The sequence below is a fragment of the Ostrinia nubilalis genome, chromosome 10 (genome assembly GCF_963855985.1).
Source record: "Ostrinia nubilalis chromosome 10, ilOstNubi1.1, whole genome shotgun sequence".
In the NCBI taxonomy this organism is placed as follows: Eukaryota; Metazoa; Arthropoda; class Insecta; order Lepidoptera; family Crambidae; genus Ostrinia; species Ostrinia nubilalis.
The window spans coordinates 13,697,640-13,725,230 of record NC_087097.1 but is presented as its reverse complement, the minus strand read 5'-3'; the positions used below and the strand labels follow the sequence as shown (position 1 = coordinate 13,725,230).

Genomic DNA, 27,591 nt, shown 5'->3' with positions numbered 1-27,591 from the left:
AGTAGCATTAGTCTACACGAGCCTTAACGCCACTAGCCGCAACCATGGCTGTCTGAAACGGACTATATTCTTGGCGTATTACTATGCTACACACGCTGGCTTTGCACCGCGTGAATCGGCTTTCCGATTATGATTATTGAGGTGAATTTTAATATTCTCTCGAGCGTGAAGAGGAAAATGCTTTTATGGGATTTCGGCGCGAATTTTGTTAGCAAAATTTCTTCAGAAAATGCGGGAAAAATGCGTAGTAGCTGTTAAGTAGCAAAAATATTGGGTGAAATCGTTTTAGGTTTAAGATGTGATTTTCATGCCCGTTTTCACCATCAATCTCTAATTTTTAAGTGACCCCTATGAAAACAAAATTCCTGTTTTAATATGTGTTACCATAGAGGTCACTTAAAAATAAGGATTGATGGTGAAAACGGGCATAAGGCTCTAGAATTATTTCTCTCTTAATGTCTTACAATAAATATTTAAGGTAATTTAAATATGCAAATTACTTAAATATTTAAATTGCCTGAAGCAAAGTTGAACCCTTTATAATAAGTTAATTCAAACAAAGGTCGACCTTCTCTCTGTTGACATAATGCCTATTTCACTATGGAACTGACTAAACTTGGGAACTTTAAGTGTGAGGTGACGAGGATCAACATCACTTGCGCGACGATGCATGAATTAACTGACTTACCCAAACTTCGTTGGGAATATCCCAAATGTCATGTTTTTGACGTGACATATCTTATTATAAGAGTCATAAGACTTTACTTTGGGTTGAATTTCACTTTATGATAGTAGGTACGTACAGATTGTGTTGTGTGCTTTAGCAAAATAGAGTGAGGACATGCAAATAAACTAATATTATTCCGGCAAGTAGGCCACTGACTAGAGGTCCTATTTTTGAAGAAGTTGCGATCGAGGGCCCGTCTCTTCAAAAACATAAAATTTCAATTTTGCAATGACCTTTTTAGATGACATTTGGAGAAACAAACTTTGATAAAAGGCCCATCTAGTACCCATGTATTAGTTTGATCTTGACTTGTAAAAACAAAATGATATTATGACTTCCAACTCTTTCAGGCACTAAAAATTACTTTTATCTCTAGTCTCTGGACCGTCTAACGAAAATATTTGGCTCTCAAAGTTAACAAATCTTTATTTATATCAGGAATCTGCTTTTGTTTTACATTTACATCACGCTCACAGGAGCGCTCTCGAATTCCCAGACTAGGTCCTTTTAGGTTGTCACTTTTACAAATAGATATTCTTTTGTCTAGCTAGTAAAAGCTTAAAACGTATTTTCAACAGTTCTAGCACAGTGAAAATAAGAACAGTAGACAAGGATTTATACGTAATACTATTCAAGTAGATATAGTTCAGAAAGTTTTCAACAAGTAAGTATGAGAAAAGAAGGCCACGAGTCCCGTGAAGGTGGTAGTTGTCCAACTAATACTCTTAGAGCCTTGCAATACTGGCGGATTGCTAGCGGAGCGGCCGGAGGCCGTTTCTTCTATGTATACCTACTTCTAGTCGAGCTATTCTAACTCAAAATTGTACACCCTCAAATCGTAACAAAACATGTAAATAATTACGACAAGCCACTAGCATTTAGCAAGTGACAAAACCTTACTCGCCAGGGGCTCCAACTGGTGAGCGCAATTAAAATCCGTCATTCACCGTAACCTTGCGAGTGTCTTTTCTACCGCAAAGACTAAAAGCACAACTACAAGTCTAAGGGCTCCTTCAAATTAGAGGCTGAGGAAGCGCTGCAGTGGCGCCACTGTGGCGCGCTTACGGCACCACTGCTAGTTTTCATAGAATTTCTAAAAGTGCAGTTGCAGCGCCACTACCATTTGCGTTTATCACGGTAGCTAGTAGCGCTGCAACTGCGCTTTTAGAAATCATTCAATTGACTTGACCATAGACGAGCTTGCTGATCAAACCCTCAGTATGACTATAGTCTCGTGAGAAATCCGGCAGCTTCCCTCGTGTCTGCGATTGGATTACAGCAATAAAGCCAACAGATTGGCCATTGCTCATCTGAAAGTTATAATTTCACCGCACACCCCGGGGAGTATGAGATTTGAGGTAACTGTGCAATAAAATACGGAATATCGACTCGTACGAATATAAATCCGTACTAATATTTTAAATGCTAAAGTAACTTTGTCTGTCTGTTACGCTTTCACACGTACTACCCTTCCAAGTACCAGCGAATCGCACACTAGAAATTAATTGTTACTGCGATCTCATGCGACTTAGGGTTCCTCTAGCTATAAACCACTGAACTGATTTTTATGAGGAATAAGTAGTTTGAGTTCCACGAAATACTTAATATAGGATAGTTTTTATCTCGGTTTTTGAAGCTGGTACGCGCGCGATCAAGTTTTGCTGTGAAAGACTGAATTTCACGCGGACGAAGCCGTGGGCGGAAAACTAGTAGTATTTATAAAGCGAAAGTTTATCTGTCTTTTACGCTTTTACGCCTAAACCACTGAACTGATTTTGATGGGTGTAGTGACGATGATAGTTTGAGTGATTTTTGGACCAGAGACGCGTGCCGACAGTTTTTCTGTGACAGTCAAATTTAGACGCGGGCGAAGCTGCGGGCAAAAACTAGTATAAAATAAATAATATTTTGATGTTCAAATTGAATAGTTAAAAGAATCGAAGCACTGATAATAAAGAATTTCGTGCTGATATTGACCAAAGTCGTCTCTGCCGTTCCACGAAGACAATCGGAAAACTAAATTGTTTCTATTCTCCTTTAAATTGTGTTTGAAGACAAAATAGCTTTGTAGGAACTGCAATTTAAGCCACGTTAACCGACTATCAGGCAATCCCATTGCCTTTTTTGTCCATTAAGTAAATGGACAGACTTTCGGGCGGCGATGCTGGCAATTTTCTAGAGATTCTCTGAATTTTAATTTCTTTTTAAGGAATTTTATACTTGTACCCGTAATGCCCCTTTAATTAATTTTATGGCCTGTACTTATTAATGTAGCTAACCCAACCGGTTGGACTGTTATTATAATCCATACAAAACATCATAATAAAAAACAAAATTGTACACCCAGGGAAAAACAAAAGGTTTTTTTTTATCTCAGTTAAGTACACGCATGCGGTAAAATCTTTCCGTGTCAAACTAAAATTCGTGTAGGCGAAACCGCAAAACAGTTTATAGAATTTATATCATCCGTAAATCATTCAAATGATTCAATTCACTACATCCTTTCCCCAATATACATTTAACTGCGGAAATTAAATCCTTAGCTATATCTCATCACGTCCCCCATCCCATAAGTAATCCTCAGAAACCTCTGAATTGCAATATTATACGACATTGGGATCTTGCCATTTGTCCTGCACTTGTTTACCTCAAGCATCCCTGACCTGGTCTGTCCTACATTTTAAATTGTGGAGAAAAGAAAATGGGTTTCGTGGTCACCAGTTTGGATGAGACATTGCAAGGTTGGAACTTGCTGAATGTCTGTATCTGTAAATAAGATTTCAAGATTTAAAGGTACATTACGATAAGATCTAGTTGACCTTAATATATGTTATGTAAATAAGTAGGTACCTAGGTATCTATACCTATTACTAAGAAACAGAATGTAGAAGAAGAAATTATTGCGGCACAACGCGGCTGTGCACAGGTTGTAAATATAAAAAAAATGGATACCTACCTATCTAAATAAAATGCACAGGCAGAAGTTATTGATACTAATCACCAACAACTGAATGAGTATAATATTTAATTTGATAATTTAATGTTTATTTTATTTAATTTTAAATTGACAAATAATAAAATTCTATATTTTGATGTTATTTTTAAGTTTTTGCAACGCATTCACTGGGCGTCACATGCAAAATTATGTTCTATCAACCCTTACCATGTGACATGCAATAAATAATTTGAATTTGAAATTGAATTGGAATTAGAGCTCTTTGGGTGAACATTATGGTGCTTAACTATTATAGCTCATAAAGCACATTATGGTAACCATAGAAGTGGCCCTAGATAAAATGTAAAAACTTTCGCAAATCAAAGGAATTCTTGAACTGAGCTCTAAAGATAGTCACACAGCCGTAACCCATTTACAATTCACATATCCTAGGCCGTACATGAAGGAATCCATGAATAAATCCATTGTACCCGACGTTACAATAGCACTTATTCTAATATTTATGGTAATGGAACGTGTTTGCAGCGCTCTGACACCTGGAGGAAAACATACTTCGCAGTGTAAATAAATTATGTCAGATAGGTCATATTTCGTGAAAATCTAGATGCTTGTACCTTATGGATCATTTCATCATAATTCATTATAAACGGAATCTGATGTCTCTTCTCAAACGGAATCTGATGAAAGGTTATGACAGTTGTTGATTTAATTTTGAAAAAACCTCAAAAACTTTATTTTACACTATCTAGGTATGTAATTGTGCAAGAAATATCCTGCGTACTACCTACTTACTTATGTGTATAAAACTTTATTTCCCTTTCTTTACAGAATTACAGATACTTCGACATAATAATTATTATTTACTTCGAATCTCTATTTATGAACGAACAAAGCAAGCATTTAAGGATTTTTCAAAATACCTACTTATTGGACGTTATTTTAACTCAGAGTGAGTTTATTATGTATTTTTTTGTAATACATAAGTCATCTTTCTCTAACTGCTTTCAATTTACAGTCAATTTGCAAGTTTCACCTATAATTAAAACACCCCCGGGCAAAGTTAGACTGTCTGAAAATTCTTAACGTCAAAACTGTCCATTGTATCCAATTATGTCGAATTCCAGAATCTGGTTCAAATTTCGAAGCTCGTACGTGGCCAGTTCTTCTACGGACTCGGTGCGCGCGCAAGCATTGACAAGCCCGCGTATTCTCAGGAACTTTCGAAATTCAAATTTTCAAAATGGTGTGTTTAATTTTTTTCTATGGCTTTCGTGGCCAGTGTTAAGATATTTGTTTTAGAAAATTTTAATGTCAATGATTGTTTTTTGTTTTTGTGTATTTTAGAAGAAACATAATTCAGTGTGCTTTCGTTTGTTTTATTACAGCAAACCAATCAAATAGATGACGAACAAATCACAAGTAAGTTTTTCTATTACTCGTATTATCTATCATTGAAAACTATTTAGTAAACCAAAAAGTATATCTAATACGTAGGTATTTTCTTGGTCAAATATTGTTGGTGCTCTATCACCGAAATAATAAGTAAGGCAATTTTTATTTCGTACTTAGGAGTAATTCCGAAAATGGATGGTTATTACAGAACACAAGGCACTTATGGCCACAATAAGCTGACCCTAGATTATTTATGTTCTAGAACGTAGTAGAAATAAACAAAAAAGACAAACTAAGCTCTGGTTATTTATTGTACCAAAGTATTGCGTTAAAGAATTCTTACTGTGTACAGAATAATAGTCGAAGTTTATGAAATTATTTGATTTATAACGTAAGGCTGTTAGATATAAAAAATGGTAGTAAAAAATGTTTGGTTATTGTTTAGTACACAAAAAGTGACTTTGGAAACTAACTGTTAAATATAACCAAACCAAGTTTAGCTTACTACAATATTAGTAGTTAGTGTGTAACTATAGTAACCTCCAGTTCGCTAGTCACTTTTTTGTGTAAGCAAATAAAATAACATTAAATAAAATGTGTTTCATTCTAGAGATAACCATTTTCATTCGTTTCAGTAATGTTATTAAATACATTTTTGTCAAATTGTAAAAGATGCTTAATTTTTAAGTTATTTAAAAACAACAGCATAGTTAATTAAAGTTTTCATGAAAACTAAAATATGATATGGGCTGCCGAAAACGGTGCCAAATTGAAAAATTAAAATATGTAAGTGAAATGAAAACGGTAGCAGACCGCACGGCGCCGCGTCATTATCAATTTACATGAAATATAGCGGCCATATTGTGCAGTTTCGTTTTAAAAACTTGCGATACTTATGAAAAGAATATTAGGAAACAGAGGATTTAAACTGTTTGAAAGCAGTTCACAAACAGTAATATAGAATGAAAAAATTTGTTAAAAAGTCGACATTTCACTCGTGAAAAAAGCAGCAGTTGAGTTTTGAAAGTAATAGTTTTCAGATATTGTAGTATTTATTTCTCTAACTTCAAAAATAAAATGTAGCCAACTTTACTGAAACAGTATAAAAAAAAAAACTTTGTCTTTTGAAACAAGTTTCTAAGCTCAGTTTGTGCAATATTTTTATTCATCATCTGTTATAGTATCCCGTAGGAATTGTCCACATAAGTCTCATTTACTAAGGCCCGATTAGAACAAACTTTTATCCGAGAATAACTCCTGGTATAACCGGCACATTGACAGTTTCAGTATGGGAAATTAATATGGCAAAACTGACGATTTTTTCTGAGATTTAATATTTACTCTTGTTTGGTCGAATCCACCCTAACCCCTTACACCTACGATGAACTCTAAATAAATAAAGCCTAAATTAATACGCCCTAAGTGTATTAATTTAGGCTTAATTTAAAACACAAAAACACGTCAATTAAAATCCAATTTGTTCTTTCGACACGAAGATGACTAAGTACGAGTATAAAACCTAAGTGCAATTAAATTTCAGCCTTCGGAATATCAGCACAAAGTTTTTATTACCATACTGTAACCGTTGTCTTCCGAATGAACTTAGGAATAAATTGGGAAAATGTAGGCTTCAGGCAGAAAGCTCATAAAAAGCTCGACTTTGAGATAGGCTCAAGCTGTCGTGACTTCCAAACAACATTTGGGATATACATGATATAATGAAGACTTTTTGATACTTACCTACCCTAAACGACAGAGGTGCTAAAGAGAGAGACAATCAACATAAGGAGTGTGAACTTCCGAACTATATTTTTATAGTTTTCCGCCCGCGGCTTCGCCCGCGTGGAAATTTGTCTGTCACAGAAAACCTTTATCGCGCGTCCCTGTTTAAACCGGGATAAAAACTATCCTATGTCCTTTCCCGGGACTCAAACTATTCATCAAAATCGGTTCAGTGGTTTAGGCTTGAAAGCAAGACAGACAGACAGAGTTACTTTCGAATTTATAATATTAGTATAGATGTCATGCCCTGGCCCCTGAGTGCCCAAGCAACTGCACTCAGGAGGATTTGATGAGTGCTACTGACAACGCTACTCTTGTGGCGGAGTTTTGGGCTGACACTGTGTAGGTTTGTTGTCGACACGAAAAGAAGAAGAAAAGTATAAATGGTACCCATGTCTTCAATTTTTTCTAGCCTAAAATAAACTTAACCCAGATGAGCCTGAAACTATTTTTACCTTAGAATTTTGAGATTTTTGGATATACGGTTTATTACGATCCCAGTACCCTACGAAAAATAATTAAAAAATTTAGTCACCCCCGGGAAAGCGGGAAAATGATGGTTCGGTCGGCACAAATACTACATTTTACTTACCTGTTAATATCAATAAATAGATATTCAAATAAAACACTTTTTATCAATGAAACATGTATGTATTAGTATGAATAGGTATTTTTATTTATTTTATGATAATTATGTAAGTCTGTAACAGTATTTTATATTGTGTGATAGTTAAAAAATCATTCTTTAGGATGTAAATGTATGTTGCACTTCACACAAAATTTGTAATTACATTTTTTTTATTCTTATTCTTATTCTTATTCTTATGTTGCACTTCACACAAAATTTGTAATTACATTTTTTTTACACATTTTGCATTTTAGAATCTTACTGACATAGTTGATTAGATGACCTGTTTGATCGTATCTTGAATCTCCAAGGTGGCAGGTACAGGGCAAGGCCCACGTTTTTCACACCTTTTGAAAGTTTCTGATAAGGATCTTGTAACAGACCGGCGAAAACCTAGGTAATCAAGATCTCCACCATCGTTCGTTTCAGCCAAATGACGTCCACTGCTGGACAAAGGCCTCCCCCAAGGCCTTTCACAATGAACGGTCCTGCGCTGCCCGCATCCAGGCTCTTCCCGCGACCTTTACTAGATCGTTGGTCAACCTAGTAGGAGGTCTGCCCACGCTACGTCTTCCAGCCCGTGGTCGCCAGTCGAGAACCTTTCTGCCCTAACGGCCATCGTCTCTACGAGCTATGTGCCCCGCCCACTGCCACTTGATTTTAGCAATTCTGCGAGCTATATCGGTTACTTTGGTTTTCCTACGGATCTCCTCATTTCTGATTCGATCACGCAGGGAAACTCCGAGCATAGCCCGCTCCATCGCCCTTTGGGTGACCTTGAGCCTTCCTATGAGGCCCATAGTAAGCGACCACGTTTCAGATCCATATACCATCATTGGCAACACACACTGGTCAAAGACTTTTGACTTGAGACACTGCGGTATTTCGGACGTGAGTATATCGCGAAGGTTCCCGGACGCTGCCCAACGGAGTTGGATTCGACGATTGGCCTCTTTCTCGAAGTTCTACTAACATTTATCGCTGTATCATTGAATAATTGGTCAAAATAGTTTATAAAAGGGCGTAACTCATTTTTGGGTCCTTCCAACGGCTGAATCTTCATCAGTAACAACGGTATTTGCGTTGTCAGGTGGTTCAAATGTAATGTATTCTGGGACCGGATCATTGCTATTTTCTAGTTCATGCAATATTTCATGCAAGGACAAAGGTTTCGATCTGAAATAGCAAAATCAAGCATATTTACTCATATAGATCAAATGTATTATGGTTGTGCCGACGGGCCTATGTATGGGTCCATGGAATCTAAGGCTAAATAAAAGAGGGAAAAAATTACGCTGATTTAATTTTTTTTTACATAATCAATCTACAATGTATTCTATTTTAGAGTAATAGTTCCGTATTTTGAAAATAATAACATCAAGTAATTATAAACTTACCATTTTGAAGACATGTTTTAAATTTTTTTCTCTGCACTTGTTCACTTGCAAATAAAAAAGAGAAATGATTCAGTTTACTGCTTTAGTTGTCATTATAATCAACAAGTACCTCCTAAAGTTTAAAAAAAATGCTTTGGTTTGTATAAATAACATAAAATAATTACGGTAGATTTTTTTATTTCTCACAACCCATGTATGGGTCGGTAGGTTCATCTGGGTTAAGGTGCCCCAGTGTTGATTGTTAGCTTGATGATGCTATAGAAGGTATAATGGATGAAATTATGGTATTATTAATCATTTGTCACAATACCAAAAGGGATAGCTAAGCAACAACAGTATCTCTATCAATCTATACAATGTAGTATTTATTATACAATAGTTTTATATTTTGCAAAAAGATATCTTGGTAGATCTTGCCCTTGTTCTGATGTGGTTGAAACACTTTTTTAAATACCAACAAGAAGCTAGTCTTGATTATATGTATAAACAACATTCGTCATAAAAAATATCAATTATCATTTTGTATTTTGAATCACATTGTTACGTCAACTGCAAACGTAAGCCTTCAAACTGGAGATGAATGAAAACGTTTTCAGGAGCTGAACACGATTGAATCATTTAATTCGTCCAAAAAGTTCTGCGATGCGATTCAATTGAATTACACGGCTATTAATATAAGCTGCCGTAAAATATTTGTATTTTGGTAGAGTTATTTTTAAAGCATTTTAGGGTTGAGTAGGAATTTGAAAAAAAAACGGGAATGAAATAAAATCCATCATGTTATCTACCCATACTATTTGTAATTCAATAGACAATAAATACCTACTTCTAGGCAATCAAGACAATGTCTCAAGATAAACTTATTCCTAATTTATGTTTAACTTTTAAACTAAGATACCTGCAGGAATGTTGACAGTACAAAAATCAATAGATATAGTAATGAACAATTAGTGAAAGAATTTTTCCAAGTAGGTACAAACTAAGAAACAAAATCTTTCCTCTAAATATTAAAGTAGTAGTAATATACGACATTTCTCTATAATTTTTGTTGGTTTTATGAAACTAACGGTAGAGTATGAAAAACAATGTTTCACACGCTGCAGCTAAAATGATTAAATTTCAAAATGTGAATGCAGGTAAGTGGTTTAATCCACTCCAACGAATTGTGATGCGATTCGAATGAATTATACGGCCATTAGCGCGAGCCGTGAATAATCGCGCGCTGCGCTTATGCGTGGATTGCACTGAAAAGTTTATTATTTCGGTCCACCCACGGAATTTAATAAGCAAATGCATTTTAGGGTTCCGTACAATTAGTGCGGAATCATAATCATCAGTCATAATCAATGAAAAAACGAAACTTCTATTAAAACTATTATCGCGAGCCGTAAATAATGGCGCGCTGCGCTTATGCGAGGATTGCACTGAAACGTTTATTATTTCGGTCCACCCCACGGAATTTAATAAGCAAATGCATTTTAGGGTTCCGTACCTACTGATTATGTAAAAAGAAAACCTCTATTAAAATCCAATCAAATTAATACTTTAGCATTTAAGACTTCTCATCTCATACACAATTTTTCAAACTTGAAAAAATCGATCCTACGCTTACCGGGTGAGTTACTTGAAAAGCTAGCATATAGCTGAAGCAATCGGTTATTTCAAGTTTTCAATAACATAATGGAAATTGTATGAAAAAATCTACTTTTATAAATGAAAAAATATATTTGTAGTTTAGTATTAAGTAAGAATAGATACTAAAATTCTTCAGCAAGAGGTTCTACTCGTAGTACGTAGCAATTAAACAAAAAATTCCACGAATCGAGGCCGCGTAACTTTGAACATTTACACAAAGTATAGTATTCTAAAACCACCCGCACTTCGGAAAGTTAGAAGAGCTTTACTCGTAATTCAGTCCAGTGAGAACTGGCGCAATCCAGTGCGATCCAGTTTAAATTGTTTCGGCTTACGAACGCCAACTTTTGTGTTTGGACTGACAAACGGATTGACTGCGAGTTTTGAATGAGAGGACAACAAAATGTAGCTTTGAAAGGGTATAATGATAACATGTTATAGGTAGGTAAAAAAAGAAAGAAAGAATGGGAAACTGATATTACTATACTATAGTAAAATTACTAAACAGACAATTCATTTTTAAAAATATTTTATGTTTCTCTTAGAAGAGCAACTTAGCACTTTTACCAAAGGGCTAACAACTATCGGTAGAAACACAACGCAGCATTTTTACTAAAGCGGCAAAAATCTAGCCAATTTGGTTATAATAAATAATCTTATATAGATTATTATAAATAATCCTTACCAGATAATAAGATCGTTCTCATCTTTTTTTCATAAAGAAAAGATCTTAATATACTAGGTATTAATTTAATTTGTTATTTTAATCATATTTTTCACCGTTATGAAACGTTAACTCCGCCTCTGTCTCTACCGAGGACATTTATTATCAGCTGCGTGGTTGTCACAACCGTTTCCGTTTCCGGTGTTAGTGCTCAGCCTTACAGCGGTTTCCTGTAGCTAGATAAACAATAATATACGGTCTATAGTAAACCCTAGCCTTTGTTGAAGCTTGTGAATGAAGATGGAGTTCTCATTTCCCTTTTGTTAGAATCTTAGTAATAGTTTATGTAAATATTTTACAAAGAAACCATTCAATTTAACTTGTTGTAATAGATATGAAATTGTCTGGCTTTTGTCTGCCTCAGACTATGTCTATGTAACAAGCTATATTTTTATTAAATTGATGGATCAAAGCCTAGCTTGAAGCACTTAAGTACTCTAACCATTTCTCCATTTCACTTATATTGTATTATAAAATACCTACCTTTTTATAAAAACTAAATGCTTAATGTAACTACTGACATTTACTCTTTCACAAATCAGAAGAAACTAGCCCATTCAGAGCCTAGAAACTTTCTTTGTTTCACCAGTTTCACGACAAAAATGGCGGCTCAAATCCAGACTCAGAACCAATAATGGAAAATCTGTTCAAACTAAACATTTCCAGAGAAAAATAGAAAAAAGCCTACTTTTGATCGCACATCTGTATTTTGAGGCGGGTCGTGCTGACGCTTCGAAAGCGTTGGACCAACAGAACCGACGGTTTTTGCTGCGATTTTAGCCCTCGTATGTTTTTTTAGTTAACACATGGGCCGAGCCTGTTCGTATTACTCACATTGATAAGAATTTAGATGCAAACGGTACTTTTTTGCCACGATTGATCATAACCATTTTACTTCTTTAGAAATCCGTCTTATGAGGATAACTTATCAGATTTGACAAAATATCTGAACTTACAAAAGATTGGTTTGTTAGAACCAGAATTTGTGGTAGCTAAAATTATTATTGTCCCAAAGAAGTAAAGAGGTAGAGCAAACTAATTTTGGAAGGAAATAGGAAACTTTTATTATCTAAAGGAAAATTCGTACCTCTTGTTTTTCCCACTAGAAGCTGTCTCAACTTCTTGGCATACTCAATGAATAAACTAAAGTAAAATGTATCCTTTTTCTGTTCTCAGCTAAAGCTCTATAAAATAAGTACGAAGTCCATAAAAAGAAAGAAAAAGTCTAGTTACAACCAATTCTTTTTTAACAGTGCTCCGGCGAGCGTTCAGCATGTTCGACTCGAGCAAGCAGGGCCGCATCGAGAAGGAGAAAGTGCGCACCATCCTTAACACCATGGTGCACAGCTTCGACGACCGCGAGCTGGACCAGATCCTGGACAGCGAGGATGTTGACGGTAAGTACCTGACTCAGTACAGATGCGTATGCAATAGTATAATGGTGTACTCCATAAAGCAGGGCCGCATCGAGAAGTAGAAGGTGCGCACGATCCTCAACACCATGGTGCACAGCTTCGACGACCGCGAGCTGGACCAGATCCTGGACAGCGAGGATGTTGACGGTCAGTTGTTGAAAATATAAAACTCCACAGTTTACTGGTTCTTTGAAACCTTACTCTACAACTACAAGCATCTAAAGCAGAAGTTTCGGACGATCCTCAATACGTTAGTGTAACAGATTCGGCAATCAGAAGCTGGACCAGATCCTGGACAGCGAGGACGTTGATGGCTAGTCCCTACCTACTGGTCTATCTATCTATCTATCTAATATGCTAGTACTCGAGCAAGCAGGGCCGCATCGAGAAGGATAAGGTGCGCACCATCCTCAACACCATGGTACACAGCTTCGACGACCGCGAGCTGGACCAGATCCTGGACAGCGAGGACGTTGACGGTCAGTTGTTGGAAATATTAAACTCCATAGTTTACTGGTTCTTTGAAAGAAGATCCGGACTGTCCTCAACACCTTATACAGCTACGACCATCTAAAGGAGAAGATTCGGACTATCCTCAACACCTTAGGCCCGGTTTTTTGATTCGTAGTTAAAATAACCAATGGTCAAATTTGACAGATGTCAAATGACAAGTGGTTAAATATCAGAAAAAAATGTTTTTCGAACAATGGTTAGCTTGAATTTTAGTACATTTTTTAACTATTAGTTAACATTTTGTTAATATTTAACCATTAGTAGCAAAATTTAACAATTTGTTATTTTAACTATGAATAAAAAAACTGGGCCTTAGCGTAACAGATTTGGCAACCGGGAGCTGGACCAGATCCTGGACAGCGAGGATGTTGATGGTGAGTCACTATCTACTAGTGTTGTTATCACTTATCTAATATGCTAGCACTCCAGCAAGCAAGGCTGCATTGAGAAGGATAAGGTGCACACCATCCTCAACACCATGGTACACAGCTTCGACGACCGCGAGCTGGACCAGATCCTGGGCAGCGAGGACGTTGATGGTTAGCTTCTTTTAACCAAAAGATCCTTTCAATAGTTGACCCTTGGGACAGAAAAAAATATCTAGTGGCAACCACGCCATAACGTAGTTACACCTTCGACTCAGTGGATCAACGATTTGGTGAGGGACACGGGAAACGGCTGAATGTGTGCTGCGCAACATGGGAGTTATTTGAGACATTGGTCAGTATTGATTAGTGTCATCTATCTCATAGTCTATAAGGATACCATACCATATTATACAAAATATTGAATTGTCTTGACTACTACTGAGAATTGAATCATCGCAGACGTGCTCTCAGTCATAGTGTGAATATACCTGATAGTTGATGTGAATTTTTAATGTCCGCACATTTGAGTGGACACACCCTGTATCACTTGCAACAATAAACAGGCAACAACACTTACCGCGCCGCAGTAAATATGTCGTCACCATCTTCAAAGAGCATCAACCGAATCCCCACAGTTACAGTGTCCGGTCATAAAACTGGCCACGAACAAAATTACAAAAATAAACTGCTCTTAATCAGTACGGCGTCCTCTTTGCGGGTACTTTACGAGCGTGTCGCGACGCTTAAATTTCAGTATACAGGGTGTGTTACTTTGTCTAGATTGCTAACTCTTTGATAATGGAGCTAGGGAGTGGAATTAGCTGTCTGCTAATATCTGTCCTGAAAAAAGACAGAGATTTTCATTGAGTTATAATGTACTACGTATACTTCAATGGAGACTTTTGACTTCAGGCATGATTGTTATTGTCAAATAATTTATGGAAAATATTGCTCGTATAATATAATCTCTGCTAAACTCACTTATGTTACTAACAAATAACTTACATAAATATATGAGATACTCGAAGATATTTAATGTAATTTTATCTTTGTGAAAATAACCTTCTTTGTGCACAGAAAAATTCCCTTACAATCAATCTTTAAGAAATCTTTTAAAAGTTTAGATCTAACTTAAGCACAAAATTTTCTTTTCGCACCATCCTTAATCAAGCAAAATTGACTACCTAGTACACAACAGAACATCGTAACCAATTTATCTCCTTTAAAACTTGACGCAATATCAGATACTACAAGTGACAACTTTGACGTGTACTCGGCGTCGCGCCGTCAGCCCGTCATCCTGACGTTAATTGAGGAATGCTTTGGCTTGTCTCAAATTAGCGTGAATTTCAATATGCGCGGAATTGACGCCGTAAGGTAGACGTATTTAGTTCGAACGAACAGTATCGATAAAGCAGTATGTCAAGTTGACCTACTTTAGGGTATTTCTGTTTCAATTCGAAGCGTTGATTGACATCCCGCTGTTTATTATTAAGGCCCATAAACCTACACTAGTTAATGAAAAAATACACAAAATTGTATAATTACGTGATGTTGCAATGAGGGTTTTCGCGAATGAAAGATCCGCTAGATGGCGGGACGTGGATGTGGGGTCTGACTGCTGCGTGATTGGTGGATTTTGACATATCTGTCAATGTCATGTCAAAAATAACCAATCATGCAGCATTTGGACCTCGCGTCTACGTATTGCCATCTGGCGGATTTTTCAATCGCTAATTGCTCGCTCGCTCGCTCGCATGTTACAATTTTTTTAATGGAAAGCAAGTGCATTGGATCATTTTCGCTTTGAAATTCAACGTTGTTGAAAAGCGACACATTTCGTAACAAAATCACGCTCTATTATCTAAAGCTGTAACTATAAATCAACTCCATTCAAGGGTCATCATCAACAACCGATAGAAGCGAAATGGAATATGTACTATGTAATTATTATCATAAGTTAATGACCGATAAGCATAGCAGTTATAAAAAATAAGCCATCGTAATCTCAGTCATATAGTAAAGTAGTCATTATATTTAGATATGCTTATGTCATGTTATCAAAATGGCAAACTTTCGATGCCAAACATGATTTTAAGTCCACGTTTGCACGAACTTGTGTTACTGCTTTAGTTACTGTACTGTGACGGAAACGGGACGTGTCTGCGAAGTGTCTTTAGTACATTAATTAGGGAGTGCATTAGATTGTCGTAAATCTTACTCCAAATTATACAAAGTACTTATACGAGAGGAATGTGTTATATTTGGGGTCGTGCGGCGGGAAATGGGTTAGAGGGATAATTTAATCAGTAATCACGGTCGAAGAGTAAGGGCTCGTTCCCACGGCTATTCCGTTTTACGGGATCCAGTAATGCGTAAAATAAGAACAAGCCCTAATAGGGGCATGTTTTCAATTGCTCTATAAAAGTGCTAGTTTAAGATTTCAAACTTTCGCGTTCCTTTTCAACTAAAATAAAGAAAGACGGGTCTCAACGCGACATTTTTTACATGTGTCATATAAAAATGACCCGTGATTCTCTATTTTAGTTGAAAAGTGCTAGATGGCCAACAAAAGATCAAATTATTTGACATTTCTTTTTTGTTTTGCCAAAAAAACCACACTGTCATTGGTAGCCGAATATATTTCTGTGACAGGTAAGCTTGGAATGTAAAACAGGCCCTGAAAAGGAAAACTTTGCTTAAAGTTACCTATCTTCAAATCCAGGAGATTTTCCATAAGTAATAAGTTTACAACGGTAATCACTACAGCTATCATTTATTACATGTTTTCAGTATAAGCTTGTTATTACATCTTGATTGCTAAGCAATCTCTCCACTGGACCGCTGATGACAAAATAAAAAGACAATTAAAGCGATATGACAAGAGTGCCATCTCAACTGACACCAACAGCAATTAAGAAAGTAATTAGAGACGCTCGCAGATGTTCTGGCTTTGAGTTCGGGCGGGTCCTCAGTGTTAGCGGCGAAACAAGACACAAACCAAACAAATAAATTGTGTGTTAATTATGTTAACATGCCAAAAATTATATTTACCAACAGCAAACACAGTTTAGAAACCATTTTAGCTTATTTTGGTCATTTACTGTGAAACTTTGATTTTAGAGACAAAACCAAAAATGTTATTAACATGGTTTTATAGGGGTATGGGAAACCTCTTTTTAACCACAAAATAATATACTGCAAGGTTTCACTCGTGGATCAGCAGTTTCTTTTTAGCCTTAAACTTTGCTTTAATTGCCCTTAATTATTATTTTTTCTAATAGCTTAGGGCCTTAGGCTAATATCTGTTTAAAACTATGAAACTATTAATATTTGGTTTACGGCGCTATTTTTATTGTCAAATAATAGGAAATAGTAAGACACGGGTCTTAACGCGACGTTTATTAATGAGTTACATTATGTAGTCACGGCTTGTGTATTCGGCTTGAACGCGAAAGTTTAAAATCTTGTATAATGGGAAATAAACAAAAAGCATTTTCCGCTGCATATTCCAACCCACCCGACTTCAAAAGCTGCCTCAGCCCCGACAAATGGCGGCCTCAGTGTCCAACTTCCACAATGCAGTCTGTCCTGACATCTACGACTTTGTTTGTGGAATATTACCCACAGTTCTGCACCATGTAAGTGAATACTATATTTTAACAATGGTAGGTACCTATCAATTATTCAGTCATATTATTCTGAACAAATGTGTCATGAAACCATTGTTAAAGGTGTTAGAAGATGATAGTAAATAAGGTGACATCATTTAACTGTTTTTAATCTTTTATAATAAACAAAAAAAAATACAAAAATATGTAATTATTTTGTATTTAAGGACACGTAACAAATTGATAGCCATCTAAATGTAAATAAATCAATCTTGATAGAGGTATGATCACAAAATCAAATCAAATCAAATCAAATCAAATCAAATCAAATCATTTATTTTGCGAAAATGGGTTTACATCAGTAGGTGTTACAATTTTTCAAGTAGGTATCTCCATCTTCCACCTTTAGGCATGCAAAATTATTACTGTAATTGTCATTTACATTCATTAACAAAATATAATTCACATTTATAAAAACTAATGTCAGACAACTCAGGGTCAATAATTACATTAATGTCAAGTCAAAAATAATAAATTAAAAATACTAAAATTACCTATATAATGTCAACTACATTGTACTGGGTATGTCAAAAGTATTAGATTTGGACTACATACATTACAAACACATGAAACTGTCCAGGAGGAATTCGCTTATCGAATAATACGCCTTATCTACCAACAACTTATGAAGACATTCCCTGAACGAGAATAAGTCCTCCTTATTTCTTATACCCTGTGGCAGTTTATTATAAATACGGGGTGCCATTCCTGAAATATTTTTCGTAAAAAGAGAAAATACTCGTAGAAGGATTTGAACTTGCGAGCAAAACTTACATATAAACTAATCTTGCTTTCATTAGGTAGGTACCTACTTTACTTTTCCGTTATTGTAGGTGACTGTAACAGAGTTTTTATCTGAACATCTTATATAGGTATTCTGAGTTTTCTTCGCTGCTATCATATGTTTCGAATCGACCATACGACATTCACGTGACTTAAAAAAGCTCAATGAAAAACATACCTCGTCCTTTATACTTAAAACCACAAACTGCTCCAAACAATTAGTTTAATACTCTAATACTAAACCTCTAAAACTTCAAAGTTTCGTGTAGAGTCGACATCATCGTACATCCCTGAGGTATTGTCACAATTTGCATACAAACGGCGCCGCGTGTAACTGGAGTTACACGACTTAAGGGGGACTAGGCCCGTGTGCTTAATGATCTACAAGTTAAGATTAAACTTGGGTACCATTAACGAGGGCCAGTGGTGAGCGTTAGAGGGTCACGGGATCGGTTCTTGAATATATCACCTGGTGTTTTAGTAGTGGTCCACGACTAAAACACTTATGAGTATGGTAGTGGTTGTAGCTTGATAAGTTCGTGAAATTCGACCACAACTACACAAACGTAAATAATAAAATTCAAACTTTTGGAAATATTGTACCTATTTAACCTTATTGTGTCATTATTTGTTCAAAAATTATCAAATCTTACAATGATAATATGATAATATCATTTTTTATATGCGAAAAACAAGTACAAAATAGTCAGATAGGTTAAAGTCAATCCTACGATGCATGCAATCCTTTTTTTTATGTGACAGGAGGCAAACGAGCAGACGGATCACCTTTGTTTTAGATGCTCATTTTGCCTGAATAATTAGTTTTCCTATTACAGTTTTTGTAAAGACAATAGTAACAAAAACTAAGCCTATTGGAGTGGTACCTAATTTGAAGCAATCCCTAAGCTATTTTTGCCAAAATTGAGACGGCAATCTTCGATAGGAAAGCCATTAATACATCGGGAGAACCACTTTATCAAGTTTATTAGACTCAGAAAGGACATAAACTTGCCGTTTAAATTCTCGCAGTATTTCACCAGAACAAAACCGAAAAAAAGCGGCAATAATACCAACATAGAACACCTGTGTTCTAGCCCAATTCAACACAAAAAACTTGACTGGGAATTTATTGCGATTGCAGTATAGTTTATTTTTTTGATTAAAAATTAGAAGTAAAAGAGTTTACGAGTAAAATAAACTACTTTTTAGTTTTCTTTGATTGTTACAATAAGATAAACTTTGCTGTTTTAACGTAGCTATTATACCTATTTTTTTCTGATTATCAGTTTTATGTGGTTACAGTGTATTTAGCAGTCTATGAAATAATGCAAAAATAAGTTAAAGCCATGTACCTATTCATTAGACAACATTTGTTGATAAACACTGTTTATAAACTGTTCATAAACAATGTTTCATAATGTTGCATTATCTCTGTAAACAGTCCATAAACATAGGTGATGAAACATTGTTTATGATACATGTTGCCGTGTTCCCCGCTATGAGTGGAGAGCAAGTGTGGACGGCCAAGTTTCAGAAACCTGTGTTTATGGTAAACTTGTTTCACAATAGTCATAAACAGTTTATCAACAAATGTTGCCTAATGAATACATGGCTTAATTCCTAACTCAGTCCTAAACTTAACATAATTATATTGTAACTAGATCAATTTGTATAATTTGTAAGATTGTAGATAGAACTAATACCTTGACCAAAATACCATGATGAAAAGTGAATAATCAGACCAAAAGCCAACCTCTATTCAGGGATCAAAAACCTAATAATTTTATTCTGGAACTCTAACCACTTGACTTGTCTGTTGTTTTTATAATCCCAATCCATTTCCTATTTCATAGGCAGATTTATCTTCCCAAAGAATGGCAAAGAATAAACCGAGACTATCTCATAAATACGCAGATCACCCTAAAGGACGGAGCACACTTATCAACTCGGAAAGGGATCAACACCGTATCGCCTTTCGCGAGCTGTCATCGCCTCTCGCACGCTGTCAACTGCGAGGCAAGGCGTTTATGTTACAGTGCTGATAAGTGTGTGTTGCAGTATGGCGTTTCATACAAAGAATACTGACCGCCTCGAGTTGATACGGTGTTGATCCCTTTGCGGGTCGATAAGTGTGCTACGTCCTTTATAATACAAGAGGGGACAATCTAAGAGTTTGAGGCAGCTTTACAGCGGCCCTGACACAGTTCCGTGATATAACTGCCTCATCAAATCTCTGGTTTATTTGTCATATGCCAAGGCTGGCAAAGAATAGCACGCAGAACGGACAAGGGATTATCGGTGCCAAGTTTACTACCTACGACTGATGTTGGAATCGATTTTCAATAGAGAATTTGTTCAATATACGTTAGTTTATTTATTTATAGAATAGTCTGGCCTCTATGTGCGATAATACTATTCTTGTATCTTGTGTCAAGGCGTTCATTTATTTTAAGGGTGATCCCCCAACTTTCACACAGTTGGAAGGTTTTCATTTTTTTTTACTAAAATAGGGATTTATTTTTAGGTCGCTAGCTCACTTATGAGGATAAAGATAAGTATTTGACCTCGCGCTGATCCAGCCGTTAATTTTATTGTCCAAGAAGGGTCGAAACGGACTCATTATAACCTCACCGACCCGGGAGAATTTCCCTACGAAGCAGGAAATCTAGGTCATTATCTACCTGACCCTAAACGAATAAAAGATTATACCCAATTTTGAATGCTGTTACAGAAGTTTAGAAGTGAATGAAAAGAAAATCAAATATTTTAGTGTTTATTTTGTACTATTTTTATTTGGTAAATAAATGAAAAAATAATAGCTAATTAATGTATCATAGTAAATTATAGAATTCTAATGCAATTTTTAAAGGTTATGTGTCTAAAACAATGAAGTAAAAAGTAGCACATTACTGTGTTCTTAAAACGGGATAACGCCCTCTATTAGTCGCAGTCACTACTAAACTTACACTCTATCTCTAGTTTTATTCTAAAACTAAGAAGTCTTTAACATGGTTAATAATGTCATGATTACCTACCGCAAAAATGCAATCTAAAGATAAACTATTTTTTGTACACAACTCTTTTATAAATCTACATTGACAGCTATAATGAGCTCTAATTTCACTAGGGACAAAAATTAAAAGCAAATTATTATGAGTACGATCGCTTATACGTTTAAGCTAATGTACCTATACTCGTATGTATCTATGTATCAGACATAATACATGTATTATACTAGCGTTAAGTGTTGGCGCCAGAAACATTTCGCATTCCAAACAATATTCAATGCAATTCATTTTAGTAACACTGGCCAGTAAGCAGTTTGTTTGTTCGCAAGTGAACCATTTGACACGGGTGTGTTTTGAAATTGTTTGTTCTAAAATAACGGTGATTCACATAATGGGTGAAAATGTGAAATTGTAATAAAACAATAGTAATCTATATCTATACTTATAATAAATCTGTAGAGAGGTCAATTCTGTACATGAAATATATTTTCAAAATAACTATCAGGGGGTGATTAGTGATCGATACTGATGCCAAAAATGCAATCAGTAAAATTTTTGTCTGTCTGTCTGTCTGTCCGTCTGTCTGTCTGTCTGTCTGTCTGTCTGTCTGTATGTTCCTTATAGAAACAAAAACTACTTGACGGATTTTAACGAAACTTGGTACAATTATTCTTCATACTCCTGGGCAGGTTATAGTATACTTAGGAATTCCCACGGGAACGGGAATTAGCGGGAAAATCCTTTTGTATGAAAAATCTAAACCGCTTAAGTTAGACGCTTGAAATTTGGCATGCAGGTACCTTAGTAAACGTAAAGCTTAGTTGCAACAGGATATTGCAAAATTCCCACGGGAACGGGAGTTAGCGGGAAAAAACATTTGTATGAAAAAATCTAAACCGCGTAAGATAGATGAAGGGGGTAAAACGGGATCCACGCGTACGAAGTCGCGGGCGGCCGCTAGTATAAAAATAATATTAATGTTAAAAGTTCTTCTATTTAAGAGGAAAGTCCATTTATTTAAAAGGAGAGTTGCTCCTAGTTTAACTTTTTCTTGTGGTAACCTACATTTTGGTTTGATTTTCAACCGACTTCAAAAAAAGGAGGAGGTTCTCAATTCGACCCGTATGTTTTTTTTTTTCTATGTTTGTTACCCGATAACTCCGTCAATTATGAACCGATTTGAACAAATCTTTTTTCGGCGTATAGGTAATACCTCAAGGGTGGTCCCATTTAAATTTAATAATAAAAAAACAACCCCCAAGGGTGGAAAATTGGGGATGAACGTTTTTATACGCAATATCTCCGCCGATTATAAACCAATTTGAACGATAATTTTTTTGTTGAATAGGTATTATCAAAAGGGTGGTTTCATGCGAATTTGAAGAAAATATTTCACCCCCAAGGGTGGAAAATTGGGGATGAACTTTTTTATACGCAATATCTCCGCCGATCATAAACCAATTTGAACGATTATTTTTTTGTTGAATAGGTATTATCAAAATTTTTTAATTTTTAGTTTTTTTTTGTGTTCACGCATTTGAAGTCGGTTATATTTTTTTTAAAAGTTAATTATTAATTATGTAATTAAGGTTAAACCACCTGTTATTCAGTAAAAAATTGGTAGGTAGAGTGCAAGTGCAGTGGGAGTTTAGTAATTACTTTTGAATTTAAACGAGCGCCAACCTGATATGAAAACCTGATTTATTTCTTTACTCCGAACTAAAATGACAGGATGGATGCATAAAGCTGTGAAAATTGTTTATAGCTGAGCATTAACGTTTTATATTCTCGTATCTAATCAAGTCTAGGGAAAGCTATAACTAAGTTTGAGTACTAGATTTTGATGTCATATTTAGGACGATTTTACAACCGAAGTCAATCGCGATAAATCAAACTTCTCTCAAGTCTAGTTACTAGCTACCAACCCTACTCGATCGAAGGAAAGTCGGTAGATATGTACCCTGTTTTTAGGGACTGACTTTCAGATTATAGTTTTTATTCTAGTAAGTACACTAGATGTCAATGGTTCTAAAGAACGCCAAGATTTAGTATACAATAAGTAATTTTTATGACAATATGTTTTATTCGTTATGAAATGAATAAAATAATTTTTCATACAATATTAAAATCATAAAAATTACAGTTGATATGTTTTTCAATTAAAACGTTGGTAAATAAGGTCTAATAGACCAGACAATAGTATGAGAGTGTCGAAATTAATTCGAAACCCAATCCTTTGCAATATCCCGTGGTATAAAAAAATGATTCAACCCGACTAAAAATGGCTCTATTGATATCCATACCTTACTTATTACCAAACATCCATACTTACCTATTACCAAAATTATTACCAAAAAAAAGCTATATTACCTAAATCAATCAAAAGGCAGCCCCATATTTTTATTCCAAATCAAAATAGCTCGTCCCGTATGTCAGTTTGTCAGTACCAGAAGATTCAAAAAGTTCGTCCCACAACTTTTGAATTGTTCAAACTGTAGCAAAAACTCGTGGGTCGATTCCGTGATTAGATTTTTGTTTCCACACGTCAGGACTTCGGGGTTTCGCCATTGCTATACTTTAGGGGTATTTTGTTCTTATTTAAAAGTTTTTGTCTTATTAGAGTTGGATTTTTTGAGTTGGCCGTTCGTTTTTTTAGTGCGAATTTTGTGTTTGGTACTTTGGGTATATTTTTTTACTTCAAAAAATTAATATTTGGCATCATTATTATCAGGTCGTCGGTCCATCTTGTGGGTGGACGTCCCACGCAGCGTTTTCCGGCACGTGGCCTCCATTCCAGAACCTTGCTGCCCCATCGGCCAAGGTGGACCGACGACCTGATAAAGGTAGCGGGAAGGCGCTGGATGCAGGCCGCTACCAACCGTGCGATGTGGAAGTCATTGGGGGAGGCCTATGTTCAGCACTGGACGTCCTGTGGCTGAAATGATGATCATTATTATCTTTTTTTTGTGTTTACACAAAGCACCACAAAGGTCTAAAAATACATTTTATTAGAAGTTATTAGACTTCGTTTTAGGTTTGTTGGCAATAATGAAAATACAACACTATTTTAAACATAATAAAATATTGTGAACGGAATTAATTTATAATAATTGAAATACAGTTGATTTCAGTGTAGTAATTGCTGAATTTTAATGAATCACCAAGTTTAATTTCATTTTGGACGGCTAAAGTTGGCGTTAAATAATATTTGTATTAATAATTTAAATGTAGTTTCAATATACAGAGAGTCAGAGAGTATTGACCTATATTTAGGTCATTTTATTTCTGTTATAATTAACAAATAATAACAAGCTATTTTTGCCAATGTACGTACAATACATGTACAATATTAAAATCTATTGAAATATTTGAGATTTGCTATGTTACAATTAACTAACTACAATTTGTACAAGCATTCTAACTTCATAATTAGGCATTAACTGTTAATCCAGTTTCCTGAATCTAAACGTAACAGTTTTAGTTACCGCCAACTTTATAAAACATTCAATTCAGTCCCCCTAGCGCAGAGAAGTCAGCAACACCACTTGTGATTATAGCTGTGTGCTTACCATGGGTTTACGTTAAGTCAACTCGCTAGCGAGTACGTCAAAAAACTCTATGAAGATTTTATTTCTTGAAAGTAGCCGGTAGGGGCGCTGCACAATATGTCATACATTTAGGCTGGTTTTAGAGTCACGCTGACGCATGCTGACCGTCAGCGCTGACAGCCGAATTGTATGAAGCGTCGGCGCCGAGCGATCAGCGTCACTCAGGAACGTTCCCTTCAATTACATACGGTAGTAGTAGTTGTGCGGTCAGCGTGACTCTAAAACCAGCCTTAATTAATTTTTTTACGCAGTCGCTAGCGACCACACCTAACGTAAACTCATGGTTAGCACACTGGTAACTATCACTAAGTGAGCCTCGTAATGTCACCACATCCGACTCTTATCTCTAGCGACAAGCGTAATGGCTGGAGATAAGTCCGTTACACTAATAAGCGACACAGCCAGAATATATGAGCCAACTTTTAATTATGCTGGTCGCATGAGGCTGTGCTAACAGTTTTACTTTCTGTTTAGATTGTAATTCTCACAAAAATTACGTTGTGAATATGATGTGTGCCTGTTTCGTATAAAAACCTCCCATCTTTTTCTTTCGTTAGCTGATTTAAATAAAAGAATCTGCATTAAGTACAGCACCGAACATTAAGTAGGATGGAACATCAGCTGAAATTGCAGACTTTCAGTAATATCAATACATCGTGGATGCGATAAACGGCCAAAGTTTGAAACGTGGGTTCGAAACTTAAATTGGAGTTTTTTTTTATTGGTTAACTTCAACGATTTCAACAACAACCTTTTATAAATGAGCTAGCTGTTCTCTATTTGCTGTGAGCTTACAGAAACTCTTAATGTTAGCAGTTGAGTTAACAGCCCCAGTTAACTGGTGCGGTTAGTTAAGAGCACAGTTTATGCTTAGTTGTGAGTGCTGTAGCACTTTACTCACTAAAAGATTAGTTTTAGTAAATTTTCAGTTGTCATTACTGTCTCTCTCATTTAAATATTTCTGTGTTATAATAATATAGTTGATGTTGCTTACTTTTTAGTAGACTTTGTAACGTTACCTACGTCAGAAAAAGACTCTCTTACACCCAAAAGATCAGTCATACGGTTAATGGTTTGAGGAAGTCAATTAAATGTAGTTAGACTATTGTACCAAACAAAACTGACATTATAAAGAAATACAAAATTGAAAGGGCACGATTCAGGCAATTAGTTCTAAAAAATAAAATAAAAAAATAAATAAATATTGTCCTTAAGACTAGGCGCAGACCACCGATTTTTAGTTGGCCGATAGTTGTGCCCGATTTTAAATTGTATGAAGAATCGGCCAAATCAAATCGGTGTAATGTGCGCACTTCCATCATGCCCATACTGATCAACTGCCTGAATTAACTATCGGCCGACGAAAAATCGATGGTCTGCGCCCAGACTAAACTAACATCTTTCAAACTTTTTTAAGAAAGTAATAAATACCTACATAATATGTTTTTGTTTACTTTCAGGCAGTGGCAAGCTGAATTTCGACTCTTTCCTTCGCGTGGCCACCCATTTCCTGGACGAGGATGACGAAGCCTTACAGAAGGAGCTGAAGGAAGCCTTTAGACTCTACGATAAAGAAGGTCAGTGATAGAAACTATTCCTTAATAACAGTTTACTCTTTACTTTATACTTCTTCTTTTTTTCGTGTCGACAACAAACCTACACAGTGTCAGCCCAAAACTCCGCCACAAGAGTGGCGTTGTCAGTAGCACTCATCAAATCCTCCTGAGTGCAGTTGCTTGGGCACTTTATACTTTTAATGTTAAATAGTGCCTACAATCATAAATATAAGATGTCACGATGTCAGCTCCGTAAGCTGTCTGTAAGCTAGATAAAAACATATTGAGTAATGGTCACAAGTAAGTACGATGCAACATATTCTAAACATCTAGGGGGGAAAGTAATTATTCGTATTAGAGATAAGTATATCCCTACAGTCCTACAGTTAAGACTGTTAATAGCTAGGTACTTAATTGTTTTATTTTTATTTTGACGGAAAGACGTTGTTGCTGGCAGTTTGGCCAGCAATCCTTTTTTGATAATATTTATGGATTTTTACTTTTTAAAAATATTGTTTTTGGATTTTTGAAGTTGCTTTTTTACTGGCTCTTGTGCCGGTCTATTTTTTTGTCTTGAGCAAATACACTGTTTCGGTCCTTTTGGAGTTTTTCCTTAAATTGCTTCTTGCATTAATCACCACCAGCAGGCCTATCTCAGCAACATACAGTCCACTCCATGACCTTTTAACAGACGTCATTAGGTTGACTCTCCAGTACCTACAGTGTAGTTTTATTTGTCAGTGTATTTCTCTTTCTAATCCTCCATTAACTTTATCTTGCAATTTCACTGACAGACATCAAAAGGAAGCCCTAGCCAGACCCTTGGAAGTCCTAATATATGTCCTGTCCCATAAACTGTCCGAGAGCCACTCAGAATCAGTTCCGCTCACATGAAACGGTTCGATGCAGAACATAATCGGCGTGAAATGGCATACAGTCGGTTTGGAGAAGCGCTATGATGTATAAATAACTTGTGAGAATCTGTCAAGTTGTAACTGAGATCAGTGTGCTTACCATGAGTTTACATTAGGTGTGCTCGATATCGACTACGTAAAAAAAGACATTAAATTTATGACAATTTGTACAGCACCCCTAGCGACTACTTTCAAAAACTAAAATCTTCATAGATTTTTTTGACGCACTCGCTAGCCAGCACGTAAACTCATGGTAAGCATAGCGCCCGTATTCAAAAACGATGTTTGCTTAAGTGAAGCAGCATATCGAACGCACAGCGTTGAATAGAGCTCTATGATTGGTTCGTGTGTCACCTTATGCGTCCACGCGCACTGTGAGACCTCATAATAATTTTGTGAATAAGGGTGTAGGACTCTCTTAACTTGCTTTGACATGCCTTTACCTTGTACCAGGCCTGTTCATCTCCGCGAGTTCCATTCCAAATTTGAATTCGAACCGACGGCTGCTTCACTA

The 27,591-nt window shown here is 35.9% G+C and overlaps 2 protein-coding genes across 2 annotated transcripts in view; one reads left to right on the top strand and one right to left on the bottom strand.

Moving 5' to 3' along the window:
- LOC135075342 (calmodulin-A-like) overlaps positions 1-27,591 on the bottom strand; it is an 80,888-nt gene that overhangs the window by 30,774 nt on the left and 22,523 nt on the right. The window lies entirely within an intron of this gene.
- LOC135075347 (troponin C-like) overlaps positions 4,817-27,591 on the top strand; it is a 30,095-nt gene continuing 7,320 nt past the window's right edge. Inside the window, exons 1-4 of the mRNA XM_063969782.1 lie at positions 4,817-4,926; positions 5,069-5,102; positions 12,495-12,638; positions 26,068-26,184. Of these exons, the coding sequence (XP_063825852.1) occupies positions 4,924-4,926; positions 5,069-5,102; positions 12,495-12,638; positions 26,068-26,184 (298 nt within the window). The 5' untranslated portion in view covers positions 4,817-4,923. The remainder of the gene's footprint in view (positions 4,927-5,068; positions 5,103-12,494; positions 12,639-26,067; positions 26,185-27,591) is intronic.